This window comes from Falco cherrug, chromosome 5 (genome assembly GCF_023634085.1).
Source record: "Falco cherrug isolate bFalChe1 chromosome 5, bFalChe1.pri, whole genome shotgun sequence".
Lineage (NCBI taxonomy): Eukaryota > Metazoa > Chordata > Aves > Falconiformes > Falconidae > Falco > Falco cherrug.
This window is the reverse complement of record NC_073701.1, coordinates 38758810-38774786: the sequence shown is the minus strand read 5'-3', so window position 1 is coordinate 38774786 and position 15977 is coordinate 38758810. Positions and strand designations below refer to the sequence as shown.

Here is a 15977-nt window from a genome sequence, read left to right as displayed (position 1 = left end):
ATTAACATGACTAAAGCATAAGCATGGACCAAAACCAGACAAAATAGCTTTATTTCAGACACACAGGAGTAGTGAAAAAGCTAATACTTGACTGATGGATCACCAGATACTTCTATTATTCCCCTCAAAATAGTATTCAAACAAAGCGAGGAAAAAAAAGTTATAACATTATCTTGTACAAGACACAAAATAATATGTACTATTCAAGCTATTTGTATTCTTACAGCAGAATAAGATTGCTGTAACACATTTGTGTTACGTACTGTAAAAACAGAATGAAAAGAATGGTCAGGGTCTAAATGGTATGTAATACAACAATACTAGACAAAGCACATCATCAACTCTCCAATTCATTCTACAAGACAGCATTAGTCCAGTACCGGATTTCTGAAGAGAGAAATGAAGTCGGATTTGTGTTTCTTTAAAACCTGGTCGAGGCGATGAATAGCTTCAGGCTGCCTTTTCCAAATGGCATTCATTACAGTCTGCCATATGTCCTTATATGGACCCCACAGGCTGGCAGCTAAAAGAAGAAATAAAACAGTGTATTTGAAATCGAGAAAGAAAGAAAATAAATTATTTATACACTATTTTCAATAAGCAGACTTAATTTTTAACTTACTGTTAGTCTCAGTTTGACAGTGTAGACTGTTACACCCATCAAGCAATGCATACTTTCCTTTCTTAAGGCACAAAAATATAACAACAATGGTCTGATATAAAACTTAATTGCATTTAGGGAGCTAGAAAAGCTCCCTAAGATGATATATGCAGCTAACTTCTGGGGAGATATTTGATACAAGCTCTGTAATCTTTCAAACGTATATGCCTAAGGATTTCCACCCACTTTGGCAAGATTAAATGGTAGCTAAGATCTGAAAAGCAGACCTTGCATCTGAATGCAACTCAGCAAGGCAGACTTCCTGCTTTCTGTTTTTGATAAAAAAATCTAAAACAAAGCAATACCTAATATATGAGGGACTGAAAATGAACAGCAGTGCTATCAGAATTTGTCCCATCAACAAATCAGTCTGTGTAGAATAAATCAGAAACCAAAAACGTAAGATTAAAGGCAATATTACATAAGAAACAAAGTATCCTTAGGCTTATGATTTTTATCTCACATTTATGCATCTTTCTCATTTTCATTTTAGAAATAAATACAAGTACTTTTGATCCCTAAAACATATTTGCTGCTAACATTCTGTCCAAGAGCTTCATAAAGTTATAAATTTCCTTTACTAGAAATAGATCAACATATAAAATTACCTATGTTTAGAAGACACCAGATTATCTGTGGAAGCTAACAAGCACAAATATATTATTTAAGAGAAATCTGACTCGACTCTAGAAATACACTCTCTCCCTCAACACTGAAAAAAGTTTCCTTTGCATATTTCAAATCTGAATTTAGTACTACAGCTGAACGATCTCTTCCTCACTAGAAGTTGTATCATGCAGAACCCAAAGTCTGTAGCATGAAGGTTGCACTAGAAGATTCCTTATCATCAGGTCTCATGAAAACAGTATACCAAACTAATGTTCAGACTTCAGCCAGAATCTCTATCTAAACTGAAAACCTTACAGATGGAAAATTATTCTTACCACCTGGTATTAACATCCTATTTAAAAAAAAACAAACTCATTTTAAGACCCACATTAAACAGAAGTACCAAAATATTTCCACTGCTAGGTATCATCTGTATTTGTGAAAGTTTCAGATTCTACCCACCACAAGTCACTTCTAAACATACCAGGTAAATTTATTACCAATTGTATTGTTTGCCTGCAAGCTACTACATAACTGACACTGCCTGACTGCAGGTAGTATTACATGTTCCTGAGCATCTACTGAGATGGTGGTCCCTGACCCAAAGATACGATAAGCTAGCAGTGGTTTCTGCATGCTATAATTTTCCTTGTGGAAAAGGTACTTCAAGAGATTGTTGCCCTCCTTCATTCAGAGTCACTTGTTCACACCATATACCTGCCTGCTCCATTAACTCTGATGGACTGCACTGTAAATCATTATAGTCAAATGTTCCAGATTAAATAAGAAAAAAAAAAAAAAAAGAAAAAGACTGCACTGTAAGTCATTATAGTCAAATATTCCAGATTAAATAAGAAAAAAAAAGAAAAAGGAAGCAACATTTTGCAGAGTTCTTCCAATCTTGTTTTTAAAAATGAGAGTATTTCATCAACACAGGTTACAAAGTTGTCCCGCTAATCATAAAAACAACTGAAAGAGAAATGCCTGAAGCACAGAGGGCAAGAACAAGTGGGTAGTGAATGGCAGAGACCTCTGAAACTGGCTTTGTTTCTGGAGAAATTACAAAATAGAACTGTGCCTTGCAGAGTAGCCTATATACAAAAAATACTAGCATTTCACCTAAAACTGGTTTAACTATCCCCCACCTTCTTTTTAATGTACAAGTTAACACTGTGGTATGAAATCAAGTACCGAGGTCACATTTTATCTTCATGTACCTTGTTCTGACCAGCTGTAACTAAACCTGACTAGGTGCATCAAAGTCAAATATAACTGCACTTGTCTTGACCAGGCTGCTTACTTTAAGACAGCAAGCAAGAGATAGCTACTCTGATGTGAAGATGCCCCTTTCTTCACACAATCAAGACGCCTCCTCAAAGTAATGCAAAATGGTATACGGACACCCTGAATAATAATGCAGCATAAGCCAAGTTGAAGTGTAGTGGGTGCGCATGGAGACAAGAGCAGGTCTCAGAGTGAGACCACGGGTTTCAGTCAGTTTTACCACTACATAAGGTGTCTTGGAAGCAGTAAACCAAGTAAAACTGCCAGTTTTATTCTGTTGCAAAGGAAGAAACCACACAAAACAATAAGAACAGAACAAACCCTCTCACCCCAAAAACTATCATCATTTATGATGCAATTAGCAGCCAGTAAAGCTGAGAGGACAGCCTGTAAAAAAGGACAAGGCCTCTCTCCTTTTTAAGCATCAGAGTGTTTTAACCATTCAATGTCACCCCTGTCTAAACAAATTCACTAAAAATAGCTACTATTGGATAAATAATTTCACACTCCAGACTGTAACTGGCTCTCCCATATAACTTCAGAGTTCAGAGATTTACTTCCACTCAACGCTTTTTTCACTCTTATTAAATTACAGAGTCCAACAAACACCAGCAGCAACCCACAGCGCCTGCCAAAAGCTGTTCAATTATTTCCCTGGCCAATTTTTTTGCTCTTGTCCCTACGATGTAATTGCTTTGCACCAGCCCAAATACATGTACTGTACGGCATTAAAACAAATTAAAGATCTAACTTTTCTAACTTAAAACTAATGTAAAAAAAGAGTTAAAGAGTTTATTTTCAGCAGGATCACATCTACAACCCAGTTTGCTCTGTGATGGCACAAACTATGCTAGTAGAAAGATAAGGTATTGCAGAGAAAGGAATAAGCAGCCGGGATGGAAAAAAGGCTGGACTTCAGCAACCATGCTGAATTTTTCTCACTTAAAGCTGTTTCCATTATTATTACAGTTTTAGAAATGCTGCCCATCCCATCAGGGACAGCCAGGAAGGACAGTTTGGATTGCTCCTTTTGGCAACAGTAGCAGCTGAAACTTATGCCTGAACTTTTTACCAAGTTATAGACTTAATCACACTATGTCTATCCCCACAAATAATATAACCTAAGGCAAAATCTCCATTAGCTCTAGTGCCACATTGGCTTTAATTTTTATCTCATCTTTCATGTATAAAGCTCCTTCTTCCCCCTTTTTTTTTATTATGTTATAGAATCTCTTGCCATATAATTTATACAATAAAATGTAGTCTCATTTGAACTAGTCCAATTTTCACTTTAACAAAGTCACATTTCACGTGAAAGGTCTTCGCTTCAACTAGTACTTTTCTGTGAGGGAGCAAGGATGTAATTGATTCGGTTAGATCAAAATATCTTCTCTGTGAAATTCGCTCCTTGCTTAACACAGAAATGGAGCTTTTAATTTTATTAACCCGTCACTAAGACCTACAACACCTTAGTTACAGACCTTTTGGCCATACCCATATTCCAGCCACAACTGCTTTTCAGAGGGTCTCCATTCTCCCTGTATTAACCTAAGGAAGTTCAACAACAGCAAATGCAACGTCTTACACCAAAGACAGAACACCACCACACAATGGTACAAGCAGGGGACCAAGCGGCCAGAAAGCAGCTTTACAGAAACACACCCAAGTGTCCTGGTAGACAAGTAAAGGAATGCTAGTCAGCAGCACATCCTCATATCAAAGACAACCTCTATGCACCAGGTTGTATTAAACAAAAGTTGCAGCCAGCAGGTGCAGGGAAGTGATTTTTTAGGCACCTCTGGGTCCTGTGCCTAGTTTTGGGCTTCCCAGAGCGTAACACTGAAACAGGGGTCAGGCTGAAATAATTGACCTTGTTCAATCTTAAGAAGGCTAAAGAGGGACGGCAGCTTTATTGTCTTCAACTACCAAATGCCACTATACACAGAAAACAAGAGAGAGAGAGGCACCCCAGGAGAAGCTCAGCAGCAATGACACAAGCTGCAATACCAAAACTTCCAATTAGCCATCGGGGAAAAAGTAAGTTACTGTGCGTGTGGTGACACATTGGAACAGAGGCCCAGAGAGGCCTCTGGGAAGAGCTTCATCCTTACAAGTATTCAAAAATAGTTTAGATAAGCCCCTGAGCCACCTGACCGAGGTGGCCTTGTTTTAAAGGGGAGGAAAAGAAGTGTTGGACTAGACAACCTCCTAAATTATTCGCCAATTACCTAGTCACTTCTTATATTACATTTATTCCTGTTATACTGGGTAAGTGCTACCTTAGTAACTCGAACGTGCTCCTTGTGACACACTCTAAAAAGACCACGGATGATCATGATGCTCCTCATCTTTAGCAACACTCAACACAAGAGAATGCAACCCAACATTTCCAGTCTCCTCGTGTAGCACAGAACAAAATCCAGGACACGTTTCCTTTTTGCTTTTTATTGCACATCGTATTAAGAGATTAGTGCAATACACAACTGATTCTTAATCACTTATTCACTGAGCTACCGCAGCCCTCCAGCACCAAGGCGGCCTTCGCTGACTCCTGCCGCCAGCCGCGTGCACCGCTCGCCCGGGCCAGCCGGGCAGGGCGGCAGCTCTGGCCGTCGAGCTCCATCACCGGGGCACCCCTGCGCGGCCCGAGCCCCGGGCACGGCCGCACGGCAGGAGACCCGCACTGCGGCCGCTCGCCCCGCCGCCTGCCAGCGCCACCGCGGCCCCGCCGCCCGCTCGGGCCGCGCCGCCTCCTTATGCCCGGACCTCCCCGGGCCGCCGCCCCCAGGGCTTCGAGGAGGCGCGCGGGGCCGGCGCCCCGCGGGCGGGCGGGCGGCGGGGAGGACGACGAGCGGCACCGCCGCGGCAAAGAGGAGCCGCAGCCCCACGTTCTGGTTCCTCTTACCCGAATTTACCGCCAACGGCGCCGCCATCTTGGGGAGAGGGAGGCGCGATCGCGGCGCCGCCGCCCGATGAAGGCCCCCCGGGCTGCCGCGGCGGCGCCTCCCGAGGAGCGGGGCAGCGACCCGCCGGCCCTCCCGCCGCAGAGGACGGGGAGGCGGTCCCGCGGCTCTCCCCTATTCCGGCTTCGGGGCAGCCCCGATGGCGAAAGTTAACGAACGGCCGCTTTCGCGCCGGCAGCTCCGGCAGCGGCAGGGGTGGTGGGGCAGGCCCGGGGGCCGGCCGGGGCGCGGGCTGACGGGAGCTGTAGTCGCAGCGGGGCCGGGGCCGGCTGTTGCTGGTCCCAGGGGCAGACGGGGAGCTCATCGCGTCAGTCGGCGTCGCGTTCGCCTTGAAACCTTTCCGAGTGGGCTACGGACAAGAGGGAGCTCCGGGATTCTGCGTCCCCGCGTTCGCGCCGCCGTTGTAAATAGCGCATCGCTCCCGTGCCGTTCCGTTCGGTTTTCCCCTGCCTTTTCCACACCGAGCTGAGGGCAGTCCTGCCTTTCCAGCCCTGCCCTGTAAGCCGTACGCATTGAATAAGGCAAAAAGGCCTGAAGTCAGAGGCTGCACCGAGAGGTAAATTTACTAAAACGTTTTCAAATTTTTTTCAGTGAAAAGAAAAAAAAAAAGTGCTACTGTTCTTTTTTTCAAAACCAGAATAGTTTCGGTTTCTATGGTTTCAGATTGAAGTCTTCGAAAAAAAATTTGAAACAAGTAATTTGTAAATGTTTGAATGATGGATGATGCTTATTTGAAATGCAAATAATTAAAACAGCACTATTCACTTAAAACCAGTAAAGTAGCTTTTTGTTCAACTGTGTTAGCAGATGTGTAGCATATGAAACTCATGTTTCTTGGGCTTCAATTTGTCAAGTAGGTTTTACAATCTTGTATTGGAAAAAAAAGCAGCCTTGACAGGGGTTATCCTGTGAAGAAAGCTGCATTTAAACTCAAAGTATGTGCAAGAAAAAAGTACCAGGGATGAAGAAAGGAAAGCAAAAAGGACGTTTGTACATGTATGTATTTGTTGTGATTTAACCCCAGCCAGCAACTGAGCCCCATGCAGCCGCTCACTCGCTCCCCCCACAGTGGGATGGGGGAGAGGATCAGAAGAGTAAAAGTGAGAAAACTTGTGAGTTGAGATAAAGGCAGTTTAATAAGTAAAGCCAAAACTGCGCATGCAAGCAAAGCAGCAGAACAAGGAATTCGTTCACCACTTCCGATGGGAAGGTGTTCAGGCATCCCCAGGAAAGCAGGGCACCAGCACACACAACAGTCACATGGGAAGAAGACAAATACCACAATGCCAAACATTCCCTCCTTCCTCCTCCCCCAGCTTATACATACTCAGCATGACATCATATCGTATGGACTATCCCCTTGGCTAGTTTGGGCCAGCTGCCCCAGCCGTGTCCCCTCCCAACTTCCCGCATCCCTCCAGCCCTCTCATTGGCAGGACCCAAGAAACCAAAAAGTCCTTGACTTGGTATAAACATCACCCAGCAACAGCCAAAAACATCAGTGTGCTATCAACATTGCTCTCACACCAAATCCAAAACACAGCACTGCACCAGCTACTAAGAAGAGCATTAACTCTATCCCAGCTGAAACCAAGACAGTATCTCAGAAGTATCCTATATTTGAAGTCAGTTTACCACCCTCTGTCCCAGCAGTAATCAAGTCTCCTCCAGAAATTCCCTCCTGTATTACCTTTAAGATAACAAGACTCCACCAAAAGTATGTATTCATTTTTAGTGCCAATATTTCCCCCTCTTGAACTTTATTGAAAAAATATTTCACCATTGCCAAACCATGTCCAATGAACTAGACCCATGGGAAACTGGCAAAACAGCTATCCCTGCTTCTCTAGATCTTCCCTGCAGTGGGATGGCAGAGGGGGCAATATAAAGAGACCAGTGGTCTTGAGGTGAGAGTGAATTGGCAAGGCAGCTGTAAGAAAAAAATACAGAAACCAGAGAAAGTTTCACAAGGATTTGTTAGAAGAGAGAAAAGGAAATTTAAAAAGGGGGGCAGAGTCTGTTCTGTTAAGAACAGCTCCTCTCAGAGTTCAATAGATGAACCCATTCTCATTAATTTGGCCTAACTTGCTCATTTAGTTGAAGGGTCTGTATTCCCCTAAGATTTCCCTTTTCCGGTCTTAGCCATGAACGAGAACAGACCTATTGCAATGAAAATGATAGACAGTGAATCACTTATTTTGTTCTAGGAAAGGAAAAGGTGACAGTAGAAAATGAGTGAAGTTATTCCACAAGCAGCAGAACTAAAGCAGCCTTGGTACCTGAGTACAGCATTCCTGTATCTTCTCCCATGTATCCATCACTATGAAGCCATAGCTCTGCTCCTACACACTACCCCAAGACCTGTGACTATGAAAGGCATAAATTTGGAGACACGGGCTCATTGCCTGGCCACAGCAAACGTAATGGATAGCTTGAGGTTTTGCTTCAGCCTTTCCAACCATACAGATGCTAATTTTGATCTTTTTCCTTTATACACTTCCTGAGTTTCACAAAGTTTGTGAGAATATAAGTGTTTGAGCCCTTTAGCCCTTGATCAGATTAAGTTGGAATTGGTTCAGGAATTGCAACAGGTTCAAAAGTTACTGGAAAAGTTTGGCAGACAGAGTGTGATTTCCTAAGCCTTGTTTCCTTAAGAAATAAGACTTTAAAAAAAAAAAAAAAAAAGACAGAGAAGTAAATAAATACATCTATTTTTTTAAAAAGCCTTGCCCAGGCATTAAGAGCTGTCATATTTCTTTTGGCATTCAGATGCAGCCAGATTGCACACACTTTTTTTAATCTCTGTTGGAGGAAAAAATCCTTTCTAACAACTGCAGATTTAATATTTAAAATTTCCAGATAATTCTTTCCTCTCCTTGCCAATTGGCCAACAGTCACATAGCAACATGAAGAGAAGAACACTGAAAAGAGTGGATGGCATGGGGTAGGTCATTGGGCAGCTGAACTTCAGCAGAAACCCACCCTATTTAGCTCCAGCTGCACAGCATTTATTATACTCTTTCTCTGTCAGCAATGTGATATTGTAATGCAAAATAGTTGTGACAGTACAGCTCCTAGTATGGATGAAGTAAGAGAGGTATCTAGATACGCCATACCATACATTCTGCACATACTTATATTGGCATAACTGCATCCATCCACGCTTCGATGAGTAGGCAAGTCCGTGAATAGTAATTCTTTGCTTATTCTCAATTTATTTGCTGTCCTTTAATTTAGGATCTTATTGTTTACCTAGGATCACTGTCTGTTTTGGTAGACTATTTTTGCCAAGTCACTGTAGGGAAAGAATACCTTGTTCGTCTCCCTAACAATAGCTTTCAGCAAGTTCTCCAATACATCTGGGTTCAGTGAGGGACACCAGCTTCTTTCATCCTTAATTACTAGACAGAAATCTGTGAAGTATCAAAGGTAGTCTGACACTAAGTACCTGGGATGGATAGTAATTCCTCTGGATTCCATGGAAAAGAGGTCCCAGATTGCCTTTGGGGTAGCGAATTCTGCTTGTGCAGTGAGAGACCTTCATGTAAGAGATGTTATTTTCTGTATGTGGAAATAACTACTAGTAATAATTAAAATGAGCTGCACAATGGGAACCTGCTCTTTGACTGGAACTTCTAGGTAGTTTGTGATGTACTAGAGGTGTAACATTCTTAATTGTAACAATACTAAATTTAGTCACTATGGTTCATAGCCAAATCACACATCAAGATACAAAGATAACGATGGTGATGATATAATTTATTTTCTTTATACTTTATTATGATCAGGAAGAATAATTATTGGGGGGGGGGGGGGGGAAGTATTATTCAAATGCCTAAGAGAGGCCATGCTTAATTTCCTACTTTTAATCTTGAGTGCCATTGTGATCACATCCTGCATAATGGATTAAAATGAAAATTCAAAGGCTTTTTTTAACAGTGCAGCTAAAAAAGATGCCTTGTAGAAGTGCATCCACAGAAATAGACTGGTCTTTACATTGTGAAATATGCCTCTTTGCTCAAAAAGTCAAAATAATTTCTGGCCACTGATTAGACCATAAAACTTCCTTGAACTCTTAATTCGACTGACACTAACTGTGTATCTCGGCTTACTGGTCTGTAAAAATGGGTATAACATTTCACAGCAGGCCTGGAATGCCGATTGACTGGATCTTTAACCTGGCCCCATCTGAACAGAGAAAAAGAATGTGGTTTTGCATTAGGTTAAGTTGGCAGAGTAAAGAACCCTGAATTCTCTTACTATGCTGGCTAATTTTCCTGAAAACTTCTTAGCTGGCTATAATCCTGGCTTTGTTACAAAGAGTGTGTTTTATACATTGAGATAGTCAGCTCGGCATCCAATCTTAGAAGAAAGTCGAAGACATTTTCCTGCAGTGATTCTCAACAAAATAACTGTAATTTCTCTGTCTTCCATCCTAGATAATTCTACTGTCACCATGGTATCTAAGCTCATCAGAGAAACTTCATGAGGTTGTTGCTAGCTTGGGTAAGTGGTTTATATAGTCCAAGGCAACAAGGAGCTAAATGTTCTCAAAGTTACGTGAATACCTTCCTCAGGGTCTGGGAGCAGAGGGAGAGGAGCTGAACAACACCAAGTGCTGCACTTTCAGTGTCGGTAAGGACAATTGTTGACTATAGGCATCTAACCAGAAATTAATGCCTTGATAAACAGTATCACTAACTTTCTTGCTTGACAACTGGGTCTTTATGATCCTTATTCAGGCTTCACTGTTAAGAGGAAAATACTGGTTTTGGCTGTGTGGTGTGTTGTGAGTGAATTTTTTCCTAAGTCCTGCTTTGGGGCCCTTAGAGGTATCTGTCTTGTTATTCTTTCTTCTCTATCCCAGAATGAAGAATAGCTTTTCTTTTTTGTAATAATTTCTCCATTCAGCCTCTGAAAGGAACAAGTTAATAGCCCTGAAGATAATCTGATTATTGTAATGATGTAGCTGCTAGCAATTGACAAGAGGTGGAGAAACATACAGCAGGGGAAATGATAGAAAGACAAAGTATGAGCAAAGTGGAGATACTCGATATGATAAGTAGAAGTGTTGGCACATCAGCTGCCTTATTTATATTAATTCTGTTCAGTGATTTCCATTACAGATGGTTGCTGTTTTTTCTAGTTGCCAGTCCCCAAAATTCAGAATTTGTCCTGAAATTCGCACTGAGTTCTTTCTGAACACTGTTGTATATATTCTGCAGGCTGAATTATATGCTTGTTGCATCTTTTTGGGTTTCCATTAGAGAACAGATGTGTTGGAATAGGTGTAAATCTACAGAAGTGTAATGAGGTTACTTGGGCAACGCTGAAGGTGTGTAAAGTTACACAAAAATGTCTGTGATAATAATGTAAGGCATAGAGTTTCTATAAGTGGATATAATACAGGAGATCGGAGCAGAAGTATCTTGACAGTCGATCTGAGCTAAACTGGAAGAAATCATTACTTTATACTTATAAACCAAATGAATTTGATATGGGAACCAGTGAGACTCAGGGAAAAGGGCATCTCACAGTGCCATCTCTACTGCAATGTAAAATTGCTTCACAGATTATACTACCATTATGTTAATTATCTTCCCAGTACTGTCCACTTCTTTGGAGTTCTCTGGGTACAAGATAAGAAGCTCCTGTATACCAAAGATGTGCGCAGAGTTTAGCTTGTGCACTTCTGACAGTCAGTTACTGAAATACTTTCCCTGGCCTCATGTTCTGATATCTTGTTTGAAGGAAAGCCCTGTCTGAATAGGTAGCATAAGAAAGGATTGGCTTTCTGCTCCAGTCCATTTTTGTTTTGTTGAAGTTTCCTGTGGATCAGGGAGAATTATCCTCAGGAGCAACAATCTGAAGGACCTGGACTGAACAAACCCCATTTCTGCAATAGGCACCTATATTAATTGGCTGTGGTGTCAAAATATTTCACTCCAAGTTACATGTCTTATTAAAGTCTCCTCCTGCCTTATTTGGTTATGACTGTGCTGCAGAAGGATAATGAGAAGCAGTATCAGCTGTTCACAATTAATGGGACAATTGTTGAGACCCCATGTTCAATAACTCCTACCAAGGTGACACCGTAGACATTGAAGCACTAAATTATATTATGTGCTTGAATGATTAAGGCTGAAGTTTATGGCTTATGCTCATTCAGTTGCTTGAGTGCTTAAGAGTAGAATAGTGAAAAACCTTTATCTTATACGCAGGTTTCTGAGCTGCTTGGCACATACAGCTCTCATACCTTTCTTCTAGATAGTGTCAGATGGTCAAAATTAATTTCCCTTGTCATTCAAGAATATTCCTATGCTAAATCAGATGAAACTAAATCTGTCTGTGAAATGTAGTGCTGAAAAACACCTGGTCAGCTAACTCTCAGATAAAATGAGACCCTAACCAATGGAGAAGACAAAATTCTCAGAGTTAATTGTGTGTGTCCAGCATGGTAGAACACTAATCCTTTAGGTCCTTCTGCAAGCCAAAACAACTACTGTTGTAGATTAACTTCTGTGGAATTGTAATGAAGCATCCTTAGGAGAATAGTCCACTCCAAAGTTAATAACCTGTTGAAAGTATGCATACAAGAAAAACTGATTTGAAGAACAGAAATTCAAAGGTCAAGGCCTACATTTATCATTATGGTTGGTCTCTACATAAAGGGTCATACCACTTCTCTCTAAGTAGACAGCAGTAAACTGTGATTATGATCTCAGGACAGCTTCATGTCTTGTGCTGTCTCTTTACAAACAACAGTCAATATTTGCTTGGAAATAACACTCAGAATGTGTCACTCAGGTGCATTTCTGGGCATCTACCTAGTAACAATTTGATTTTGTTTTTCTTATGCATCACTCTGTCTTAATACACAGTCATCTTCCGTCTGAAGAAACTAAGAGGTTGCAGTGAGGTCCAGCCCAGGAGGAGCTTGACTCTGACTCATCCTGAGACAAGGAGGGAAAGGTTTCCTTGCAGCTATATTGAGACTATAACTACGCAAGGACACTAACCTCTGAGAAAGCCCTAAAAATTAGGTGGCCTTATTTTTAATGAAGATTTGATTGTGCCTTTTGGGTGGCTTAGTTTGACGCTGTTTTATACTGGTAGATGGTAAATGTGTTTCAAAGTACAATTTCCCAGAACTTCTCAGAAGTTCTAGTGTCAATTTTCAGGTAAGATCCAAACTGCATTATAAGGAAGATTAATGCCTCCCTGTCACTGGAGGAGTTCAGAACACTTGTTCAGGTTGTAAGAGGCTTGCTAAGTTCCTCCCCACCAGCTTAACGTCTTTCTCCTACCTCTCATAAAGGTTTGGAGGGAGCATTGGCATTGTATGCTTTCCATCTCTCATTAGCACCGCTTCATTTTGCAAAAATAATTAAACTTTCACCAGAGATGGAACTAGAACCTGCTGGGGAATGAGGTAGAGATAATCCTACCATTCAAAAGACTAACTTGACCCCCCAGGTAAAGAGTATTTCTCCTGCAGTTTGTCTCAGTCTTTTGGACAAAAGCATCAACCAAAATAATGGAGGGAAGCACAACCCAAGGCCCTCAGCTGCCTAGAGCTCTTGATCAAATTATGTGAGACTCAAATACTAGTTCACTTTCTGCCTAAATCACGAAGAGATGAACTTAAGTGTCTAATACTTTCGAGAGTTCTTGAAAGCCTGAGCCGTATGTGAAAGGGGGCACTACTTCCATCATCTCTGTCAACCTGAGCAGATACAACCTTTTTTTCTTTACAGGTATTCCAAAGAAGGCAATCTGTATTCTAAGGAGGGAGTGGTGGTGGGTGGTGTTCTGGTCTTAACAAGAGCAAAAAGATGTTTTTGTTTTTATTGATCAGAGCCACTATTGATACTTTTTGGTTTGTTTGCTTGCTCAGATAATTCACTGAGTCATGTAACCCCAGTGCTCTCAATAAACTGATTTCTTGCCTGAAAGTTCTGTGTCTTTTCTCACTATTCACAGCTCCATAAAATAATGATCCAACTCCAAGTCTTAGCTCACACCAACTTTCATGCATAACACCGGAAAACGAAGTTTTTGAGGAACTGATTAGCTCTAGAGCTTGCAGCCTCCTCCTGATCAGGGAGTTCTACAGAAATTACTTATATCTCCTCTTTAAATACTGTGCAAATGCAGACTTAGGGAAACTTAAGAGCATAGCATTAATTGTTGGCATTTTAAATTAAGGGGAAGAAATAAGGGGACAGTAAGTACACACAGAGCAAGTATCACCCAGGGCAGTTTATGCTCATACTGATATGATACTTCTCTGCCCACATCCTTCACTCAGCCAAATCACAGCTCGAGTCAGCCATGACATTGTAAGTAGTTCTTCAATGGAAGCCTGGCTGCCATTGCTAGAGCAATTTGACACAAGGACTGCTGTGGTAGAACAGGAGAAATTACCTTTCTGGTAACCTTTTGTCACATGCTATGACACGAACAAACTGCACAAGCTGTGCCTTTTCACAGTGGAGCACACCTCACAGGTCCCTGTGCTGCTAGCCTGCTCCACAGTGGCTGTCAGCCCTCTGCAAACTGACCTCCCAGGGCTCACTTTTAGAGCTTTTCTTTAAAACAACTGCTTAAATGTCACAGGTGCAAGAGCTTAAGCACTGGATCACTTCCTAAAAAGAGGGCTTAGAGCCACCATCCTTTTTAACTTTTATATGCTGAATTTTTTTAGACATCTTTTATGAATTGGTTGCTTCAAGGCATGCAGAGCTCTTTTATCCAAATGTAAGGAGGACATAACTAAGCTTTAAAGGTCTGTACAAGATGCAAATGAGCCATGAAGACCTAAGGTGGCTCTATTTATCTTCCTAATTCCTTGGTTACCTGAGATGAAAAGTGCCAGTTAAAGGTGAATGCTGTATCATGGCTAAATTTTCTTTAGAAAGTACACTGCTCAGAATATTAGCGAGGTGCCTGTTACAGTTGTGATTCTTCAGTCACATTAACAGCTAGAAAGGAATACCTAATAAAACTCTGTTAGTCCTTTACTTTCTGCTTTTTATAGGAGTAGAACAGAACCACTGATATTCTTTGAACAATTTTACTTCAGATTTTGAGACCTACACTCTTTGTTTCTGCTCTTTTACTTTTCATTAAAGTAGTTGTCCCGGTATAGTTGTACCTGTAAAATAGGTGCTGTACCTATTCAACTATTTTAAAATAAAATCCACAGGGGTATTTTCACTTACATTACTAAACTGAGAGAATTTTAACTGGATCCTGAAGATGAAAAAATAACTCCCTTGTCTTTACTAAGATCTCAGCAGAGACAAGTTACTGTTTACCTGCACTGAGGTGAGAACATATGACTTCACTCTTGTGAGAAAAGGTCTGAGGGTGCTCCCTCTGATTCCTGTGCCTTTGAAGTAGACCTGCAATGAGTCAAGGTATATACTGCTCAGAAGAATGAGGAAAGGTATATATTACTCAGAAGGAAGAAAGTCCAGTGTCTAGATTCCTATCTGCCAGGAGTAGTGAAGAAGCAAGCAACCAGCAACTCACTTCCCTCTTGTCCCTGATTTTTACCCAAGTGGGAAGTAACTGGCTGCCCACCTAATCTTAATGCTTTTACTCTGCTGCTTCCGCACTGGACAGTGAAGAAAGTGATAGCCCACCATGTCAGCTGAATGAGTGGTTTGCCTCTGAAGGACAATGAAGCTGTCCACACACTTATGGCAGAACCTACTCTTAGGCATCACCCTGTGCATCTTATTCCAGTGTATATTCCCTGCTGTCTTCTCTCAAGAGTTTCTTCATTACCTACTATTCTGCTTACTCGTAGCTTTACCCTGAAGTCTCTTCAAAATTTATTCCAATGTAATACAGCCAAGAGATTAAACATGGAAGATTCTGGATACATTTGGTAGAATCTGGTGGGTGATCACTTTTTTTTTTTTTTGGTATCATAATGCTGCACCCAGTGTTTTCCACAGTGTAGGTCTAATATTCAGACTGGAAATCTGTGGGGGAAACTTGCAGAATGGAAGTGACTTTCAGAGAAGATGAGTTTTCGTTCACCTCAGGAGAAGTTGCAAATACTCACCTGTTTTGGAAATTGGGCTACTTTTATGAGGTCCTGTGCAAATATAAATACCTTTAGTTTTGGAAGTTGTGGCTTTTAGTCATTACACTGTTACATTTACTAGTTAGGAGAAATACTGCTAGGCATGGACTAAAACCACACAAAAAACTCAGTATATCCTTCCTTCTCCCTGCGTCACTCCAACAACTGTGCAGTACATTTTAAGGCCCAGCATGCAGTGAGTTTGCATAAAACGAATCATAAGCAGTTCAGGCAAGTATGACACAGTACACTGTCAATGGAAGCGCTGGTGGCACATCTGTTCTGAAGCCTTCCATGCAAAAATTAATTTTGGTTTCCCAGGGATGATACCAATACAAAGAGAGTACAGAGAAGAAAAAAA

At 41.3% G+C, this 15977-nt stretch overlaps 1 protein-coding gene and 1 long non-coding RNA gene across 4 annotated transcripts in view; one reads left to right on the top strand and one right to left on the bottom strand.

Moving 5' to 3' along the window:
• NUP205 (nucleoporin 205) overlaps window positions 1-5590 on the bottom strand; it is a 52762-nt gene extending 47172 nt beyond the window's left edge. Inside the window, exons 1-2 of the mRNA XM_055711122.1 lie at window positions 5460-5590; window positions 381-523 (exon numbers count right to left, since the gene is read on the bottom strand). Coding sequence (XP_055567097.1) covers window positions 381-523; window positions 5460-5487 — 171 coding nt within the window. The 5' untranslated portion in view covers window positions 5488-5590. The remainder of the gene's footprint in view (window positions 1-380; window positions 524-5459) is intronic.
• A 149-nt stretch (window positions 5591-5739) lies between these two features.
• LOC106631317 (uncharacterized) lies at window positions 5740-13472 on the top strand. Of its 3 annotated transcripts, none has more exons than XR_003560860.2 (3): window positions 5814-6073; window positions 9957-10023; window positions 13275-13472. It is a non-coding gene; the product is annotated as an uncharacterized LOC106631317 (long non-coding RNA). The 3 variants fall into 3 exon arrangements; XR_003560859.2 differs by having other exon boundaries at window positions 9957-10152; XR_008732363.1 differs by having other exon boundaries at window positions 5740-6073; window positions 9957-13472.
• Window positions 13473-15977: the final 2505 nt, after the last annotated feature.